Here is a 21,303-nt window from a genome sequence, read left to right on the forward strand (position 1 = left end):
TCCTACAGCGACAATGAACTTTGGAGGAAATATAGCATAATAAAATATATGGTAACCAAACTGTTCACATAGATGACCTCATTTATCATAGGTGAATTAAAATAAGTTTAGTAATTAATGTGTTTAACTAAACCAGGGTAAAGAGGTATCACAACCATTAAAATATTTCAAATCTGGCATTTATTAATTCAAAGCTTTAGAACCTGAAAATTATCCAAAATTATTCAGGCAAGTGGAATTTTCTAGATCAAGACAAGTAATCAAACCATAGTTCAGCGATGCAACAGAATACTATACAGCTACAAAAAGAGAGAGAGAATAAAGAGGTTTTTTAAATGATTAAAAATCCTCAAGATACTTCATTATACGAGAAAAAAGCAAGATTTAAATGAAGGGTACGGATGTTAATATTTGTGGACAAAATCAGGAACAAGAATCAGGCCTAAGTATGCCTAAAACTGTTTAGAAAGGCTAACAGAAAACTAGTAACAGCTGCTAGCTGTAGGGGCTGTGTGTGCGCATGTGCTTTGACAGGGAAGGGAGGTGTGGGCAAAGGCAGCACATGATGGAAGACAAACTTTTCAATTGCTTTATGTATCTTTTGATTTTCAACCAGGTGAATATTTTAGCTTTTCAAAAGAGTAAATACTGATTTGAAAATTACATAGAAAAGAAAGAAAGAGGCCTTGGCCAGTTGGCTCAGTGGTAGAGCATTGGCCCAGCGTGTGGAAGTCCTGGGTTCGATTCCCAGCCAGGGCACACAGGAGAAGCGCCCACCTGCTTCTCCACCTCTCCCCCTCTCCTTCAGCTCTCTGTCTCTCTCTTCCTCTCTTGCAGCCAAAGCTCCAGTGGAGCCAAAATTGGCCCAGGCGCTGAGGATGGCTCTATGGCCACTGCCTCAGGCACTAGAATGGCTCCGGGCATGCGGGACCTCTCCGCCTCTAACTTTGGAAAAATACAAAACAAAAACAAAAAACAAAAGAAAGAGAGTCACAGTGTAGTATAAGTCTGGTAGAAAAAAAAAAAAAAAGACTTTCTGATCTAGATACTGTAACCCAGAAAGAATTTCTAGTAGCTTTTAAGTTTCCCTTTAAAAATTAAGAGGGAACATTGTAGAAAATAGCATACTTTATGCCATATGTCTAAAGGCATAAAGTAATAAAAAGGCAAACTTTGGCAACTACAGCCTATGCCTGTAATAAAGGCCAAAGTGTATTATTTCTTTCACAAACTATCCCTTTGAGTCTTTTGAACTCTTAAACATGATTAATCAAAATAAGCAAGTTTAAAATGCAATTGATTTTGTCTTCCATACTTGTTACTCTATATGTAGCAATTCATAATGCCCAAGCTTTTAAAGACAGTCACAGGAATGTGTGTGCGTACTATATATATAAACACATTTAATTTGCTTGACTTTAATATGTACAATCAAGGTGGGGGGAAGGACATGCAAAGATAAGGCTAATCTGAGAGTAGATAAATTTAAATTCAATGTACAATCTAACTGAAGACATTAAGTACAATATTTGAGGCTTTCCCATACATTATAAATAAGAATTGGGAAAAAAGGCAAGAACCTTAATGAAGTTGTTTTTAAGATTGGTACTTTATTCACAATTGCAGGCTTAAAATTGTAGTATAAAACATTAATAATTATCTAGTCAATAATTTGAAAAATATATTTTTTATTCAATAAATCAGGTTTTATATATTTCCTCAGAAAGCTCAATGTGGTTAGTTTGAGAAAGCAATTTTTATTTAAAATGCATGAGAGCATTTCTAACTCTGGTTATTATTACTAAAACCAAATGAACATGCATAATCAGATTTTAACTGCAACCTCACAAGGAGTAGGAAGCTAACCATGTTAAAATAAAAGGTAGATCATTCTTTTAAAAGATCATTACCATCAATAAATCATGAACTTGAGGGTGAGGAGGGAATGTGAGAATTTTATATAATAATACTAATTCTATAAAATTACATTATGCACTGTATGACAAAAATAAGCCAATGATATTCTCTTTAAATGGAAAGGGTAACTCTTAGATCCTATGTATTTACATACATTTATAATTTGAATGTTTTATATTTTTTGAATGTGTACATTATTTGGGAACTAATTCACTTTGGGTGAAGTACATGTATCTTTTACAATGTTACTTACTGTCCTTCTTTCCAGGTAAACCCATATCTGGGCAGCCCGGGGCAGCTGGGAGGGTCCTGTGAAGTTCTGGACTCCTCTTCCTTCGGCTCTCTGGAGCTACGCCATCTAATAAGGCAGTCACTAGCCACATAGGTATTCAAATTAGAAGCTGGAAATTCAATTCCTCAGCCACAGTAGCCACACTGCAGATACTCAACAGCCAAAGGTGACTGCTACATTAGACTGCACGGACGTAGAGTATGTCCATTCTCATGAAAAGCTGTATCAGACAGTACTGCTCTGCAAAGTCCATGGAAGAGAAAATACCTTCTCAGAACAAGATGTGTATGTATAAAGTCAGTAGTAGGACAGAGTTGGGAGCATGAGACAAAGGAATATTATTCATAATAAAAATAGGTAAATTAAGTAATTTAAGAAGCTAATAAAAATGTATTTAAAAGGGAGCTATAAAATACATATTTTAAAATAGCTATAACAAAGTATGCCACAATTACCAAAATGAAAGCAGAACTAAAGTGCTCTGGGAAGCGTGAGCAGGAACCTGAATGTGGACCGGGGACAGGTGAGGGCAGGGAACCAGGGACAACCCTGGGAAGAACAGTGTGGGGACTCAGAGCACTGACTTTGGGACACATTCTCCCACCTACTATTTATATGAGTTTAGGTGATTACTGAACAACCCTATCAATTTCTCCATCTGTAAAATGTGGATGATGTTACTTATTTTATTTTGGGCTATTATTGAGATTAAATTAGTTAATACATATAAAATGCTCTGAAAATTGCGTGGTACTTTATATACTAAATGTTAATTATGATATTTGTATTATCAGATTAATCAGTTGTTATATCCCAATCAGATTACAGAAACTAGTATAGATATCACTCTCTACCCATGGAGGACTGGTTCCAGGACCCCACACAGATAACAACCCTCCGACGTGCAAGTCCCTGAGGTCGCCCTCTGTAAGCCTGGAAACAGAACCTGCGAGTATGGAGGGCCAGCTGGAATAGGAGGACCAGGAATTCCTGTTTTCAGCAAGCTGGTCAATTAAAACAGAGACCCAAGAAAGAAAACTACAAGTTTCCAAAAACACAAAGACACCATTACACCTTCACTGCCTGCACATCTGACACTGGAATTTTAACTAAAGAAGCCCGTCATCAGCACAGTAGTAATATTTCTAACAACAGCATCTAAAGAAGGTTTAGGTCAGTGAAAGACCAAATAAATAATCACATACTGTAGTGGTCCCCAACCTTTTCTGGGCCACGGACCGGTTTAATGTCAGAAAATATTTTCATGGACCGGCCTTTAGGGTGGGACGGATAAATGTATCACGTGACCAAGACAAGTGTCAAGAGTGAGTCTTAGATGGATGTAACAAGAGAATCTGGTCATTTTTAAAAAATAAAACATCGTTCAGACTTAAATATAAATAAAACGGAAATAATGTAAGTTATTTATTCTTTCTCTGTGGACTGGTATCGGTCCGCGGCCTGGGGGTTGGGGACCACTGACGTACTTTATCTTAACAGGATTTTCACTCACCTGTCTCCCACCTCCAATATTTCTCCCTCTCCCCATTACTTCTGTTAGAGACCTGCTGTCCAAGAACAAGCTTCTGTTCTAAAGTTTTTCTCTCCCATGAAATCTAGAATTCCAAACTTATTCAGAGGACCGAGTGGTTTGCTGAAGAGATAACTGGGGTTGAGGGACGTTCCACTGATTCCTGGGGCTGTTCTCAGGCTGCCCAGCCTCAGGCTGGTCTTGAAGAGTCGCTGTTCAATTCTATTTTGGATTCCATGGATTGTCTGGTAGTCACTACTCTTTTTGCGTAAGCCAGCCAGAACTAGCTTCTGTTATTTATGCCCTCTCCAGAAGAAGAGAAAAAGAAAAACCCCAACAATACACTTCTTAAAGTAAATACAGGGCTGGGCAAAAGTAAGCTTACAGTTGTAATACAAATATATAATACAATAATTAATATAGTCATAATACAAGAATAAACTGTCTTTTGCATTCTCACAACTGTACTCTCACAACCTACTTTGGCCCACCCCAATATTAAATTATGTTTATATTATGCATATTCTAATACCTGTGAGAGATCAATAAATATCAGTGAAAAAGAGTATGTTTTTCCACTATATGCTACTATATACAACTGTATAAATGAGATCTGAAATTTACTTTCCTTTGGTCTGAAGTATTGCAACAGCACAAGACATTCTGCCTCTATTTTATTCTCTATAAATTCTCCTTTTCAATTTTAATATATAGATTCATGCTTAAAAGCATAATAATGTAAACAATAATAAATAGAGCCACTTTAAACTGGAACTTGGGCTGCTCCTCCAGCAGACCTGCCTTGCAGGTCTTATGCCTCAAATCTTTGGAATGTTAAAATGCTGAAAGAACCTCTGGAATGGGCCTAAAGCAACACTGTATACCAAAGAACTACATACCTGCAATGATAACAAGAAAGCAGTTATAATATTGGACTGCAGACTTGACTGAAAATTAAAAACAATGTTTAGAATTAATATCGCTATTTTATATTCTCTGCACCAATAGAAATGCCTTCCCTCTACTGATATACTTGTTCTCTTCCCCTTTCTCATAAATACCCACTGCCTGAATCAGTACTTTGCTAAATAATTATGCTTATTGATCTCAAATAAATGCTTGTTGCATCTCACTTTGAAAGGCCTTATACAATTAGGTTAACAATAGGTTCCTATTTGATAAGAATAAGGTCCAAACTCTTTGGCAAGGATTCAAGCTCTTTCTTCACCTGAGGCAATCAATAACTTTCACCCTCATCTCCTGCTATTAACTCAGTATGTGTTAAGAGACAGCAACCAAACAGCCTGCAGATGCCCAAACACACCATATTTTTCATCTTACCTTCATCACACCAGGATATGAATCATCCCTTTGCCCAGCATATCCATGCTCTAACCACCCATTAGTCACTAAGTAGCGATCTTGGTTATCAGATCAACTGCCACAGTATCACTGTGCTTGTAACCCTTACTTTACTTAATAATGGCTCCAGGTGCGAGAGGAGTGATGCTGTCCATTCCTGGGAAATTGGTAAATCCAGAGGTACCCACTGAAAATGGTATACTTTACTGACATGAAAAAATGTCAATAAGAAATTAATGTCTGTGCTTACGGAGGTGTGTTTGCTGAGAGTAGCACATGTGTACATTTATTATTTAACAATTCACATAAAAATATTTAAGTAATATCTAACAAAATATATATAAGAGCTATATAATTATAAAATGCTGATGAAAGAAAGCAAAGAAAATGTAAATAGAGGTATTTCATATTTATGGATAGGAGAACTAAGTATTGTTAAGATGTCAGTTTTTCCCAAAAAGATATATAGATTCAAGAGAATCTCAAAGTTATTTTGTGGATATCAACTAACCGATTCTCAAGTTTATATGGTAAGGCAAAAGACCCAGACTAGCCAATACAACGCTGACTTCAAGACTTGCTATAAAGCTACAGCACTTAAGGCAGTGTAATAATTACAAGAGAGACTAACAGATCAGTGGAAGACTGGAAGACAACAGACAGCTCAGAAGAAAACCAACATAGTCAATGGATCATTGACAAAGGAGCAATGACAATCCAATAGAGAAAAGAATTTTTTTTGATAAATGGTGAAAACTTACATATCCATATCCAGGAAAAAAATTCAATCTAGAAAACTTTCATAAAAATTAAATCAAAATTGATCACAGATCTAAATGTCATATGCAAAGCGGTAACATTTCTAAAAGATAACATATGGGAAATGTAGGTAACCTTGGGTTTCATGACTTTTTAGTACCTGAACAGACACCTCATCAAAGAAGATATACAGATGGCAAATAAGCATAAGAAAAGATACTTAACATGTATGACATTAGGAATTGCAACTTTAAACAATCAGATATGACTATAAACCTATTAGAATGATTACAATCCAAAACATTGGTAATACCAAATACTGGTGAGAATGGGCAACAACAGGAACTTTCGTTTTGCTGGTGGGAATGCAAAGCGTTACAGCCACTGTAGAAGACAACTGGGCAGTTTCTTACAAAAGTAAGCACAGGCTTACCATATGGTGCAGCAATCATGCTCCTAGGCATTTACCAAAATGAGTTGAAAATTTATATCCACGCAAAACCGAGCACATGAATGTTTATAGCAGCTTTAATAACTGCCAAAAATTGGAAGCTATTAAGATTTCCTTCAATGGGTGAATGGATAAGCAAACTGTGGTACATTCTTAAAATGAAATACTACTCAGTGATAAAAATAAACAAGCTATCAAGCCACAAAATGAAATGCAGAGACCTTAAATGCATATAATTAATCTACAAATCCAATGTTATTTCATATTTAAGCAAAATATTTTTTGGTGAGGAATAGGGGAAGTAAGGTCTTGAAAAAATACTAAGCCTAGGCACATAAAAACAGCCAGGAAATATTGAAAAAAAGAGTAATGAGGGATTTAAGGCTAATCAACCTATATTATCATTATAAAGCTGCACTAATTTAAAATTCTGTATAACGGTCAATAAAATGAAGAGACAGCAGAAACCAATCTAAATACATCTGGTAATTTAGTAAATTATAACGGTAGCATTTCAAATAGGTGGAAAAAAATAAGTGGTATTGGAAAAACTAGCCATTTGTAAAAACATGAAGCTGGATTTCTATTATACTCATTTTACAAAGTCACTTCCAGAAAATGAAAGATATTATGTTCACAATAAAAACATAAGAGTACTAGGAGAATGTGGGTAAAAACTTTTGCAATTCTGAGCTAGGACAGTATTAAATAAAAATGATTATTACACTGAACTATACAAAAATTTAAAACCTATACAATGACTAAAATCATCAAAAATAGTTCTGTCAAAGATAAACAACAAACTGCCAAAAGTACTGTATTTTATAATGTAATTGCTATCTCTAAAAATTCACTAAGAAAAAACCCAGTAGAAAAATGGTCTAAAGACAAGAACAAGCAATTCACATAAGAAATATAAATGACCAGCAGACATAAGAAGATAATTAACTACAAATCAAACAATGAGAATTTTTTGATTAGTAAACTGTAAAAAGCAAAAAAAATTTAAATCCTAGTGTTGATGAGAATACATAAGGCCCGGGCAGGTTGATAGAGCGTCAGTCTTCTAGCATGTGAATGTCCCAGGTTTGATTCCCAATCAGGGCACACAGGAGAAGCACCCATCTGTGTTTCTACCCCTCCCCCTCTCACTTTTCTCTCTCTCTTCCCTTCCTGCAGCCATGGTTCGATAGGAACGAGTTGGCCCTGAGGCACTGAGGATGCTCCATGATCTCCACCTCAGGCACTAAGAGCTCCATTGCTGAGCAATGAAGCAACACCCCAGATGGGCAAAGCATTGCCCCTCAGTGGGCCTGCTGGGTGGGTCCCCATCAGGGTACATGCGGGAGCCTCTTTGCCTCCCCTCTCACTGAATAAAAAAGGAAAGAGAGAATATATCGTTTGGTAACAACTATTTCGGAAGACAATTCAGCCATATCTATTAGTATTTTAATGTTCATGCCCTCTAACTTCAATTCTTAGCATTTATTCTATAGAAATACCTGGTAAAGATACATAGAAATATGTATCTGAATGTTCATTATAGCATTGTCTCTAAAGGCAAAACATTTGGAAAGTAAACATACCCATTGTTACAAGTTAAATTATGTCTCTCTAAAAAGATAAGTGGAAGTCGTAACCCCTGTATTTGTGAATGTAACTTAATTTGAAAGAGTTTTTGCAGATGAACCAAGTTAAAGTGAGGTCATCAGGGATGACACTAATCCAACGATTAGTGTCCTATGAGAAGAGAAGACACAGTGACAGACAAGTAGAGAACACCATTTGATTAGATGGGTAGAGATAAATCATGAATCTGTAAGCCAAGGAACATCAAGGATTGCCAGCAAATGCCAGAAGCTACAAGAGGGGCATGGGACAGATTCTCTCTCAGTGCCTCCAGAAGGAACAGCCTCATGACACCTTGATTATTGACTTCTAGTCTCCAGAAATGTGAGAATACACTTGTGCTTTAAGCCACCCAGTTTGTGATACTTTATTAGGCAGCCCTAGGAAACTAAAACACCCATCAATAGAAGCTAAGAAGTTACAAGAAATGCATAAATACAGGATGCAGTAGTAAATAGTATCATATAAAACAGATAAATTTGGATGTGGATATAATATGAAAGCCATGTTAATATAAGTGGAAAAGTTTGAATTACAGAATATGTATAATACCATTTTTCTGGTAAATTAAAGAGAATATCTTTCTTCCCCTTCAACTCCTCACTGAAATCTATCCTTCTCAAATGCTGGCCAAGTCAAATAGGAACTAGACTGCTCCCTCTGTAATCCTGACCTGCATGACCCCATCGCAGATCTAATTCCACTCCCAAAGCCTCAATAACAACACTCTGCAAAGGATTCCAAAAGCTCTAGTCCTGCAATTTTTACAATCTAGCCAGTTCCACTGGGAGGCTCTGTTGCCATCTGGAATTCAAGAAGCCAACTAATATTTTCCTTCACAATGTTTTCTAGAATATAGCTTTGAAATGGGTACTAGATTTCATCTACTATGAACCCAGACTGATTGGCAGTGGCTGCCTGAAGGCATACACTGAGTATTCAAGGACCACACCTGTACACAGCAGGAAAAACTGCTGTGAGGGCCAGATGCTGTTGGCCTTCCGCACAAAGACCAAGGACAGGATATACTTAATATATCCCTCATTACCCTGTTTATGTTCCAGATGCTGCTATAATCCAGGCTCCTTAGCCAGGTCAGGTCTGCCGAGATAATAAATACAAAAACGTTTAGTAAGCCTTTTAAAGCATTCCATTATGAATAATAATTTCCAGTTTTATCCATCTCTAGTTCTTTCTTTTCTTGATACTTTGTGAATTAAAAATCTTTGTGATCCTTTACTACTTGGACTAAAGTTCAGCCTCTAAGACTGAAGGTCAAGATCTTCCAAAATCTGGACTCATTTTACCCTTCCTTACTGTTCACTATCTCTTCAAGCAAATACCATTTTCAAGTCTAGCCAAGTCATTCTATTTAATACTTCCAAATACTTCATGCAGATTTTTTATTCCAAACTTGCTCCCACATTTCCCCTGTACTTTAACTGAGCGGCTTCTTTGCTTATGACATAAATTCTGTAAGTCTTACTTAAGGTCCTTATGCTCAAACTCCACAATGACCTAACAAACCTCACAGTGATATATCTCCTTTCTCTATATTCAGGTTTTTATTATAGACTAGCTTGTAAAACACAGTTTTGTGTAAGATTTTCATGTTCCTCAGCTACACAATAAACAACTGAGGAGTAAGACTGTACCTTCCTTATCTCTTCTATGTATTGTATTTTAAGATACTAGGGAGGTTGTTACATACTCAGTAAATCCTCAATACTTGATTGTGATGATTATTAACAAAAAGTTTCAAAAATCATTTGAGTTCTGACTAGCTTTATGCGTTACTTATAAATCAATCAGCTCCATTATTAAGAACATTTCTTATTAGATATATAGATATCCTTTAATTTTTTTTTTGAGAGAAAGACGGGGGGGGGGGATGAAAAGCATCGATTCTTCATTGCAGCATTTTAGTTGTTTATTGATTGTCTATCATACATGCTTTGACCTCCAGCTGAGCCACTGACACCTTGCTCAAGCCATCCACCTTAGGCATGTCAGCGACCTTGGGCTTCAAGTCAGAGATCCTGGGGTCATGTTGATGATCCTGTGCTCAAGCCAGGGACCCCATGCTCAAGCCGGCTACCTTTGAGTTCAACCCTGGGACTTCAGCATCCCAGGTCGACACTCTATCCACTGTGCCACACCTGGTCAGGTGCTGTCCTCTAAATACAGTATTTTTTATGGCAACAAAAATGTTCACCATACTGGAGAGAGCATTTCACTTAAATTTTTTAATTTTGGGAACAGAAGTATGTTAAACTACTTCACTTCTATTTTAATATGTAAAAATACTAGATAATTGGCCCTGGCTGGTTGGCTCAGTGGTAGAGTGTTGGCCTGGCATGTGGAAGTTCCGGGTTTGATTCCTGGCCAGGGCACAGAGGAGAAACGCCATCTGCTTCTCCACCCCTCCCCCTCTTTCTCTCTATCTCTATCTCTCTCTTCCTCTCCCACAGCCAAGGCTGCATTGGAGTAAAGGACCAGTGCTCTGAGAATGGCTCCACCGCCTCCGCCTCAGGGGCTAGAATGGCTCTCGTTGCAATGGAGCAATGCTCCAGATGCGCAGAGCATCACCCCCTGGTGGGCATGCCAGGTGGATCCCAGTCCAGCGCATGCGGGAGTCTGTCTCTGCCTCCACGTTTCTCATTTAGAAAAATACAGAGAAAAAAAATTACTAGATAGCTTTAACTTCTCCAAACCTAATATAAAAGTTTAACTTTAAAATAAAATTGGGCCCTGGCCAGTTGGCTCAGCGGTAGAGCATCGGCCTGGCGTGTGGGGGACCCGGGTTCGATTCCCGGCCAGGGCACATAGTAGAAGCACCCATTTGCTTCTCCACCCCCCCCTTCCTCTCTGTCTCTCTCTTCCCCTCCTGCAGCCAAGGCTCCATTGGAGCAAAGATGGCCCCGGCGCTGGGGATGGCTCCTTGGCCTCTGCCCCAGGTGCTAGAGTGGCTCTGGTCGCGGCAGAGCGACGCCCTGGAGGGGCAGAGCATCGCCCCTGGTGGGCTTGCCGGGTGGATCCCGGTGGGGCACATGCGGGAGTCTATCTCTCCCTGTTTCCAGCTTCAGAAAAATACAAAAAAAATAATAATAATAAATAAAAAATAATAATAAAATAAAACTTGGAAAACATTTCATTGTCCTAAACTTACTGTATAATTTGGCTCATAATAATTTCTATCTCCTCATATCATTTTTAACACTGTGTTATATTCCTGGATACCTTTCTTATTCCCCTTTTGTTTCAAAGTACCCAATATCTAATGAGTACTCCTTTTACAGGAACAGATTTCTATGGTAACTAAGTTTTAAAAAATCACTATGGCAGAGTAATCAAGGGGCCAAGGATATTGAGGAACAATTAAAGTGAACTAACACATAATCATAGTAATTTAAATAAAAAGTTACTATAAATCTTTCATCTGATTCTATTTTCTAAAGGGGACTTTTCTAGATTTGCCTTTTCAACATTACACCCAATTATTTGTTCTCTTTTTAAAAAGGGTCACAATTCCTCTATAACACACTGACTCCAAAATCAAACTTATGTTTCCTAATTAATTTTATTCTCCTATATTGAAATTATAGTGGTGCTATCCTCTACTACTACTAAGAATACTGATATGGAGATAGTAAATAAAAGCAGGATATACTTTTTTTATAAAGAATTTTTAAATATAGTTAAATATGACAAAATCTTCTAATTACTAAACAATACTTAACACTTAAAAATACTAGACTATTCCACTCATATACCAACAAATAATATATTTACAGTTAACAATACATCAATATCTTACTGTGGACAAGAATCGTTGAACTTGTTTTGCTTCCAGAACCTTTACAGTAAAAGTGAATTCTATTAATAATGTTGGGTTCTTTTTTAAAAAATATTTTAATTGATTTTAGAGAGGAAGGGAGACACAGATAGAAAAAGGGAGAAAGAAATGTGAATTTATTCCATTTATTGATGCATTCATTGGTTGGTTCTTGTATGTACCCTGACCAGGGATAGAACCCACAACTCTGGAGTATCAGGACAACGCTCTAATCAACTAAGCTACCTATAGCTACCTACCTATCAACTAAGCCAGGGCCTATAATGCTGGGGTCTTACCTAATGGATCAAAAATATGGTTCCTAGACAGCATAATACATATGAAACTCAAGTACTTTATCTGCTCTTTTAAACTTTAACTTTGAATCAGTCTCTAAAATGACCAAGTCTGTTCACTATAACTATTGAGTCTAACAAAACTAAAAACTTTAAACCTTTTTACCTTAAATAAGCAATAAAACATAACACTTAAATATCTTATCACTAACACAATTTCATGTAAGAAATAAGGTTCTATTTAGATAGAAATGGTCAACAAAAGAGAAACTCTTAAAAACCACTCCATCTTAATTCAAAGGCACCACACTTTTAATAAGCCAAAAAATTCCTTGAATAATTAATAATTCAAAATTAGTTAAGATTATCTAAAAGACTAATGTCTTTTAATAATGTTCACCTGCCTTTTCAAATAATATGCTTATTAAACTGTGATGCTTAGAAAAAGATGAGTTAGAAATGGCAATTTGCAATGAAATGATTTGAAATTACCTTTCACTTAGATATATACTATTTTTATCTCCATTGTACAAAGCACGTGCGTCAAAATTAACAGAAGGCTATTCTCTCCCCACTCAGGAGCCCCTGGCACCTAGAAGAGTAAGCACGGTAGACCACTACAGCAAGAAAACAGCGCATTCTTGTCCGAGCCCTCATTTTCAGATTAGGAAAATGAGGTTCAGGAAGGTAGAGATTCTTCTTGTTCACATTCCCAATGAACTAGTGGCAGAACACAGACTAAAATCCAGGCACTCTGAACTCTTGCACCAGTATATCTTTTTTCCTTTTCCGTCAGCAGCTGGGGGGCTGTGGCTACCCAGAACTCCTCAGCATTTTGTTGCAGCTACTTCCTAACTCTGAATTATATACTGTACTCTAATTAACTGACTTTAAATAAAATTGTTAAAATTGACTAAATCAAAACATATAAAACATAGAGTGCAAAATTTTACTTTAAAACCTGTCTGCCAGTGCCCTAGCCAGCAGCACGGTGGATAGATAGATCATCACCCCAGAGTGCAGCGCGGAGGTCTCAGGCTCAATCTCAAGGGCGCCCGTTAGTTGATGCTTTTTTCTCTCTCTCTCTCTCTCAAAATAAAACAAACATAAAAAAACCTTCCTGCCAGTAACAGGAATACAGGAATGCTACTAATGATGACATTCTCTCATATGTTTTTCTAAACTCCCAGAACACTTCGTGTCAGGCATACTAAGTGCTTTACACACATTTTGCACTACAGTGTGTCCGTAAAGTCATGGTGCACTTTTGACCCGTCACAGGAAAGCAACAAAAGACGATAGAAATGTGAAATCTGCACCAAATAAAAGGAAAATTCTCCCAGTTTCATACCTATTCAGTGCAGTTCAATGTGGGCTCATGCACATATTTTTTAGGGCTTCTTAGGTAGCTATCCCGTATAGCCTCTACAGACTCATCACTGACTGATGGCCTACCACAACGGGGTTTCTCCACCAAACTGCCAGTTTCCTTCAACTGCTTATCCCACCGAATAATGCTATTCCTATGTGGTGGCGCTTCGTTATAAACGCGCCAATATTCACGTTGCACTTTGGTCACGGATTCAAATTTAGCAAGCCACAGAACACACTGAACTTTCCTCTGTACCGTCCACATCTCGACTGGCATGGCCGTGGGCTGCTCCGCTGTATACACGGTGTATGTCATCATCTGCGCAGGCACACATGCTGCCACATCATCCTACAGAAACTGGGAGGGTTTTCCTTTTATTTGGTGCAGATTTCACATTTCTATTGTCTTTTCTTGCTTTCCTGTGACGGGTCAAAAGTGCACCATGACTTTACAGACACACTGTATTTTCTAAATCCCTGGCTATACCCATTTTACAAATCCAGACACTAAGGTTCACACTGGTTAAGAAATTTTCCTATTTAACAAAGCAGCAATTTTCAACCAGTGCTGCAAGAACATTTGAAACATGCAATATCTGACTATTTCATCAGGGGCACTGACCTCTTTTCCCTCAGGTTGTCAAATAAAAAAACAGCAACGCAATAACCATTTGGAGTGAATGAATCAAAATCATACCTATCTTTTTTTGTCAGATAGGCAGAAAATACACTTTTCGGTGCGCTGCAGGATTTGAGTCTTTAGTCTATATGTGCTTAAGATGAAAAAGATTGAAAATTGCTGTTATAGAGCTCAGAAAAACAAGAAATGGGATTTATATCCCAGATCACTGGGTTCTTCTGAATCTCCTGAGCTTATGTTATAGCCCATCCTGTATGACACTTTTGTAGTCACCTTTTCCCTCCACAGTAGGCAAGACTGCTTTCTCATCATTGTATGTTCCAAAGCCCATGAAATTTTATCATATTAATCAAGGTGAAATACATTCCTAGCCCTAACTGCCTTAATTCATGCCTTCATGAATAATGATCCCCCAAGCACCCTTCACTCTAGAACTATTTAAGGATTTAGAACAGAACTATTGGACAGTTACTGATACCACCTATATGAGCAGTAGTATTAAACTACTTTGTTCTCCTAATAAATGAAGACTTAAGTCCAGATATCATCTGCATTAGAAATAGAAGGGTTTTAACAACCTGATCAAGCAATGAGAAATGCTGAATGAGTTCCTAAGTAATAAACAAGTTAGCAATTAGAACTCAGTAAGCATTCAGTGATCTGTAGCTAGATGTTATAAAAATTATACAGAAAACTGCATAGGCATAAGGTCTAACCTCCCAGAATTATATACAGGGTAAGAAAACAAACACTCAAAGAATATAAGCAAGTTAAAACAAGTGCTGAGGAATTAAAGAAATTAAAGATTGAAGTTGGTTAATAAAAATGGTATTACTCAATCTTGGAACAAACAAACCAGGTGAATATGGCAGGGAAAGGTAACTGTCAACAATACTACACCCTAATCTTTTCGGACCAGAGATGGTTGCAGAGGGCTAGCGTAAGGTGTTTTTTCCTCAATTCTTATTTAATTTCTTATTCAGTACTATATGGCAAGACAGCACATACTCTTCATAGAAAATAAGCTAAATCATACTACATGAAAGGCAACAAACCTACAAAACAAGACCTAATAATATTGGTTTTTAAAAAATTTATTGATTGATTTTAAAGCGAAAGGAAAGGAGAAAGGGACAGAGAGAAATTTGTTATTTCATTTTTTAATGCATTCATTGGTTATTTCCTATATGTGCCCTGACCGGGATCAAACCCGCAATCTTGGTGTATAGGGATGATGTTCTAACCAACTGAGTGACCCAGCCAGAGCCTGATAATCTTGTTTTTTAACCCTTCTTAATTGTTCTAAAATGCTACCAGCTAATGAACTCTTCACTTTATGTAAAAGTACACAACACATATGGGTTTATATAACCTTAAATGAAATCTCAACTTTCATAAACTCTATTTTTAAAAACTTTGAAAAAACAAAGATTTAAAAATTTTTTTAGATATACTGAAGATTCACCTCCTCCATGAAACCAATCACCAATACAGTCTCAATTAACATGTAGGCACATTTTCATCTAGTGAGAGTTCTGTATACATCCTCTGCTGTGGTTATACTTGCCTTTATATATGGGAGCCTTTTTAATTCTTGAATTCCCACCTGCATTGCCTCAGTTCAAGCCCTCATCACATTTCACATAGAATACTATAAACACTTATCTGACCTCTACTGTCTTCACCCTCACAATCCTCAGTACACCTACTATTGTGCCTCTACCTTTCTCCCTAAACTTTCTGAAAGTCAAATCTAATCTTGTGGTTCACTCTAACTAGTGCAATACTTGAACTGTATCTCTTTTACACGTATGAAATACACATTGATATCTTAAGGAGTTAGAGAGATGCTGTACTAAAACAACTTGTTTTAACTTAATTTAACCATAACTCACAAAATATAGACCAATGATTGAGGTAAAACCTGTTAACGTTTCCAATGTGCTTCAGGATTACCCTATCAGAAAACCGGACATCAGCAGTGGTTCTCAAACTGTGATACGTGCTAGTCTTCTGTGAAGCCTGCTAAAAACAGAAATGCCCAAGTTTCATAGTGGATCCAATGTATTTGAATATTATCTAGGAATTCAGCCTAGCCACATGCATTTGTAATATACTCTCCACATTATTCCAATGTATACCTAAATTTGAGAACCCAAGTAGGAATCCTTGCTCCATAACATACTATTAGTAGGTCCCCTGACTTTTCAAGCTGTTTCATACCATTCATCAATCTGGGCGAGTACCTACTAACCCTAAATATTCAGGTATAGACCATTCTAAAAAGCTTTTATTCATCCTCTCTTTTGGTCTTCTATATCTTTTTATAAATTTTTATTTTTTAATTTTATTTATTCATTTTTAGAGAGAGAAGAGAGAGAGGAAAGGGGGGAAAGAGCAGGAAGCATCTACTCCCATATGTGCCCTGACTAGGCAAGCCTAGGGTTTCAAACCTGTGACCTTGGCGCTCCAGGTCGACATTTTACCCACTGTGCTACCACAGGTCAGGTTGGTCTCCTATGTCTTTATAAAAATAGTAGCCTCCATATATTTATATACAGTCCTTCTAATCCACACTCCCCATAAGTTATTACCCCTATTTCAGAGATGAGAAAAACAATTCAAACAATCCTAGGACAGAGAGCTTAAAAAACTTGTCCCAAGTGACTATATGAGTTTAAACCCTGGTCTACTGACTACAAAGACATTTTCCATTGTGACATGGGGCCTCTAACACATTACTCTGAAGTATTGACTTACTCATCAGTTTACACATTTGTTTCCTTTCATACACAGAAAGCTCCCTGAGGGTAGGCACGAATTCTGGTTTTTACACTTGATCTTAGCCAAAAGGCCGAGAAGCGATGAACTCTGGTTTTTTACCTCAATGCTTAATTACTCTATAATTCTATGTAACTACTCCTCTGACTACACAGCTTAACAAATTTGGTCTGACCTGTAAATCTTATTGCTGATTTTTTTTTTAAATGAAACAATGTATTTCAGTATTATGCACTGTCAGCAAAAGGAAAAAAGATTGTTCTGAACATTAAAATATCACTCTTAAACACTACTCTGTAATAACTGGAGACATCAAATATTAAAGTTAATCTTTACAATAATTTCAGACCAGAAGAGCAGGTAACTATAACAGTGTGGTTTTAAATGACAGAAATTCAAAAGGTAAAGTTGATTAATAATAGATGACGTAAAGAATATAGTTTATTTGGCAATCTACTTACACTAACCAGTAAATGACACTATCTTTATCACAGTATTCTTCTACATCTGGCATTTATTGGAACCAGTAAACCTTACAGGTAAGCACAGAGCAATTAGTCAGTATACTTGTAATGTCCTTCCTGCCTAAAGTTAATGTGTCTGGTATGTAAAACACAGGTCATACAATTACTTCCTTTCTGGCAGCAAATGTAATAAACCAGCAATATATTAATTATTTTTCACTTGCAGATAATTTAACAGTTAAAGTGCTGGAGATTTTCTTAAATTGAAAATATGCAGAAATTAGTGCTCCTTTAAGAATCTTCCACTTTAGTTATATCAATTTTGGGTTAAACAAAATCAATTATTCTATTAACACCACTTTTAGAAATAAATCCATAACAAGGAAGAAAAAACCCTTCTAAAACAACATGATGTAGTGGAAAGTACAACGGACTGGGCATCAGGAGACCTAGTTGTCTAGTTCTGGTTACATTACTAAATGGCTGTGTGACTTAGGGCTCACTGGCTCAGTTTTCTCATTTGTTTAAAAAGCTGGGGTGGGGAGGGGCTTCATTATCTTTAAAGTTGTTTCAAAAATTCTGATTTTAAGCACCCCTCTTATTTCATTCTTCTAATCAGTAAACTTAACGTATGTTCTTTAAGATCTAACTTCTGAATTTCGGCACACATCTGAATTGAAGGTGCGGATTCGACCTCCAACTGGATGGGACAGGATACAAAGGGTAGATTCCTATAAAGTTAACAATTAATTCGGTAACTTTCCAGAAATTGTCTAAGCCTAACTTCTTAAACAGGTGTAGCCTGTTTTGACATATTTAACACTACGATGAAAAGTTGTAAAACTGCTCTGTTGACATTTCTCTAAGTGTTTCTTAGAGTCCTGAGCACAGACTCTGTAGGACCTACGGAGCAGCAAGGGGAGGAAGGGCAACAAACATCATTTCAACCAGCCAACCAACCAGCCACAGTTCAACCAGGCCACCGCAGCGCGATGCAGCTTGACAAGGCCTACAGCCCGGGGCCGAACCTCCCCACCCCCAGAAGTGCCCGCAGCCAATGTAATGAATGCTTCCGTCAACAACACGCATTACCCTTCCCACAGCAGAGCGGCTCGCTCCCAACCCGCCATCTGGGGTCGGAACAGGCCGCACAACACCAACCTAAGAGTCATTCGCAGGCCCCAAAAGGCCGAGAACTACTCCGGATTGCTGTTCCCCTGTGCATGGTGTGGGGAGTGCAGCACTTTCCCCCACCAATGCAATTTTTTTAAAAAGAAAGAAAGAAAGAAAAAAAAAAGAGTGGGGAGGAGAGTAGAAACCAGGCCTGGGCGAGATTCCTGGAGAAATAAACCCTGTTTCTCTGCTATGGGGGGTAGCAGCATTTCCTGCCCTCGTTCTGAACCGAAATTCATTCCCTCTTGAATTTCGAAAGGGGCGGTTAAAGACCACTTTACGGTCTGTTTCATTCATATCTGAGCTTCATTTCCCGACCTACCCACCCCTGAAACCTTGGCTTTGTGAAGTCAGGAACCCTCAGATCAAGCGTAAGAGGTGAAGCCCGGGCCAGGGCAAGGGGCCCGGGCACTAAGAGCCAGCAGATCCTGCAAGAAGAAAACCGCGCTGGGGCCTGAGAGTCAAGTTTGAACAAGCAGCAGGGGTGCGGACCCGGCCCAGCGGGGCTCCTGGACAGGCCTGCGGGGCTACACTTCCTCGACTCCCGGCAGCTCCGGAGGCCCGCGGCCCGAACCTGGTGAGCGGGGCCGGGCCGGGGGGCGGCCTGGCCGGCGGCCGGACCCTCCCCGCGCCGCGCCCGCCTCCTTCCCCACTCCCACTTCCCGGCCCTCAAGCCTGGGCCCGCGAGCTAACATCGGCGGTGGCGACGCGGGACTCAGCCACTGACCACACATTTCTTGCCGAGGAAGGTGAAGAGGGACTCATTCTCCTGAGGGGTGAGCAGCAGGGACCCCACGTTGGTGACCCTCCGCGGCGGCGGCTGCTGCTGCTGCTGGCCGGAACTCATGGTCTCGCCGGCGGGGCTGGGAGTCCAGGGCCGTCTCCTCCGATCGGTGCCCCTCTCGGTGACAGGAGGGGGTCACAGGCTCAGCATCTCGCAGCTCCTCCGGCGCTGGGGGAGGAGGAGGCCACGGCAGGAGGAGCGGACGGCGGGCCGCGCCGAGAAAGGGATGCTCCCCGCGCCCGCCCGGCTCGCTCTGGCCGGATGGCCGTTGTCCTCGCACTCCGGCGACTGCGCTAAACTCCCAACTCCTCCTCCAGCCCTCCTTCGGCGGCGGCGGCGGCGGCGGCCGCACAATCCAACATGGCAGCGGTGGACGAGACCACAGCACGCAGAGCGCGGGGGAGCGCACCGGAAACGCGCGGCCGCACGCCCGTCCCGAGGAACCACCCCGTGCGCCGCCGGTGTCGCCGCGCCGGGTGAGGCTCCGCCCCCTTCCGGCGGGGGCGTGGCTGCGCGGCGGGTCGGTGGGTGGGGGCTGCGGGTCCCGCTGCGGGTACCTCCTCTTTCAAGGAATGCTCAGGTTCCGCGCTGCTGCCTGGAGGGAAGAGGATCCTCGTCCCCACCGCGGAGCCGCCGGCTTCTCTTTCACCCACGTGCACCTTTGCGAAGCGCCGGTGCGGACCCCAGGCCCTTTCTAGGAGTGGCACTTATTTCTAGGCACGGAAGCGAACGTTGACACCTCAAAGCAAAGAAGTCTGGAATGCGGAGACGGATCTCCAGGGAGGGGCGGCGCCGCCCCGGTGCTGCGGCGGGTCTCGGGCGGAGCCGCAGGTGCCCGGCGGCTCGTCAACTTTGTCCAGACTTCTGACCTGGGAGTGGAGGGGCGAGCCGGCCTCACCCAGGATTTTGAGAGGAAGATCGTGCTGCTGGATGTTACAACAAGCAGACGCACTTAGCAAAGATTTCTACCACGACTCACGTAGGGGAGATGCATTTGTAACATTAAACTCAAGCTCTTTAGTTTTAAGGGTCCTCAACACGTTTTCCCCCCTGACGTGAATTGGGGGGAATTTTTCTCTTTTCATCTTTTTGTTTCTTTTACACTCCAAAGACCTTGTTGTTTTTTTTATCATGCCCATTTTGGAATGTCACACAGGAAAATAACATCTGGTTTAGTCCTTAGAAGTAAAACGTAGGAATAAAAAAAAAAATGCGTGTCTTAGAATATTAGAAGTTACCTAAGATGAACCCCTTTGTTCAGTAAATGAAATACGAAACAGCTGTTGTAAAACGAAGTTTTGGAGTATGGAAATATATTACAGCAGTGAATTATAGACAAAATGTTTGACTTCTGCACTTTAAATCAGCATTTATTGCATAAACTTTAACCATCATGTTTGCTAATTATTCCATTTCAATTAAAAAAATGAGCATATATTAAACTTAAGTTATCCATCCTATGCCAAATAAAATTTGGTAAAACTAATGTTAACATCTCTGACAGCTTCCAGTACAAATCTCAGAAGTACTAAAAGTATTGTTAAACCATTATCACTGCACTTTGAAAATATAAAAATTTAAAATTCGAGCTGCCTGTAATGAAATTAGTCAAGTGGGAATAACTCTACAAAGGAAAATGAGATCATGTATAGTCCCTAGAGTCCGCATAAAATATGGATATTTCCAAATTAAATATTACAAATTCTTGAGAAATAGTAGAAGTTAGATTCCTAGGATTTTTAAACCTGTGAACCAGAATAGTAAAAAGTATAGGCTTCAGATGGGTTTAAATTATAGTTCTTGTTTTGCCACTTACACCTTAGGACTTGGGACAAGTGCTTCTCTGAGTCTCATTTCCTCATCCAGAAAATAGAAAACAACTTTTATTTAATAAAAGTATAGTATAAAGAGATTATTAAACATACTTCAAAGCTGTAAAATTTACCAAGATGACATATGTTCAGTACCTGACACATGGTTACTCAAAGTATCAGACTTAACTAAAGGATCAAGAGTTA

At 39.3% G+C, this 21,303-nt stretch overlaps 1 protein-coding gene across 1 annotated transcript in view; it reads right to left on the minus strand.

Moving 5' to 3' along the window:
- Positions 1 to 20,881, minus strand: part of WASL (WASP like actin nucleation promoting factor) — a 75,587-nt gene extending 54,706 nt beyond the window's left edge. Inside the window, exon 1 of the mRNA XM_066262209.1 lies at positions 19,229 to 20,881. Coding sequence (XP_066118306.1) covers positions 19,229 to 19,348 — 120 coding nt within the window. The 5' untranslated portion in view covers positions 19,349 to 20,881. The remainder of the gene's footprint in view (positions 1 to 19,228) is intronic.
- Between the last annotated feature and the right edge of the window lie 422 nt (positions 20,882 to 21,303).

Source organism: Saccopteryx bilineata, chromosome 2 (genome assembly GCF_036850765.1).
Source record: "Saccopteryx bilineata isolate mSacBil1 chromosome 2, mSacBil1_pri_phased_curated, whole genome shotgun sequence".
Classification (NCBI taxonomy): Eukaryota; Metazoa; Chordata; class Mammalia; order Chiroptera; family Emballonuridae; genus Saccopteryx; species Saccopteryx bilineata.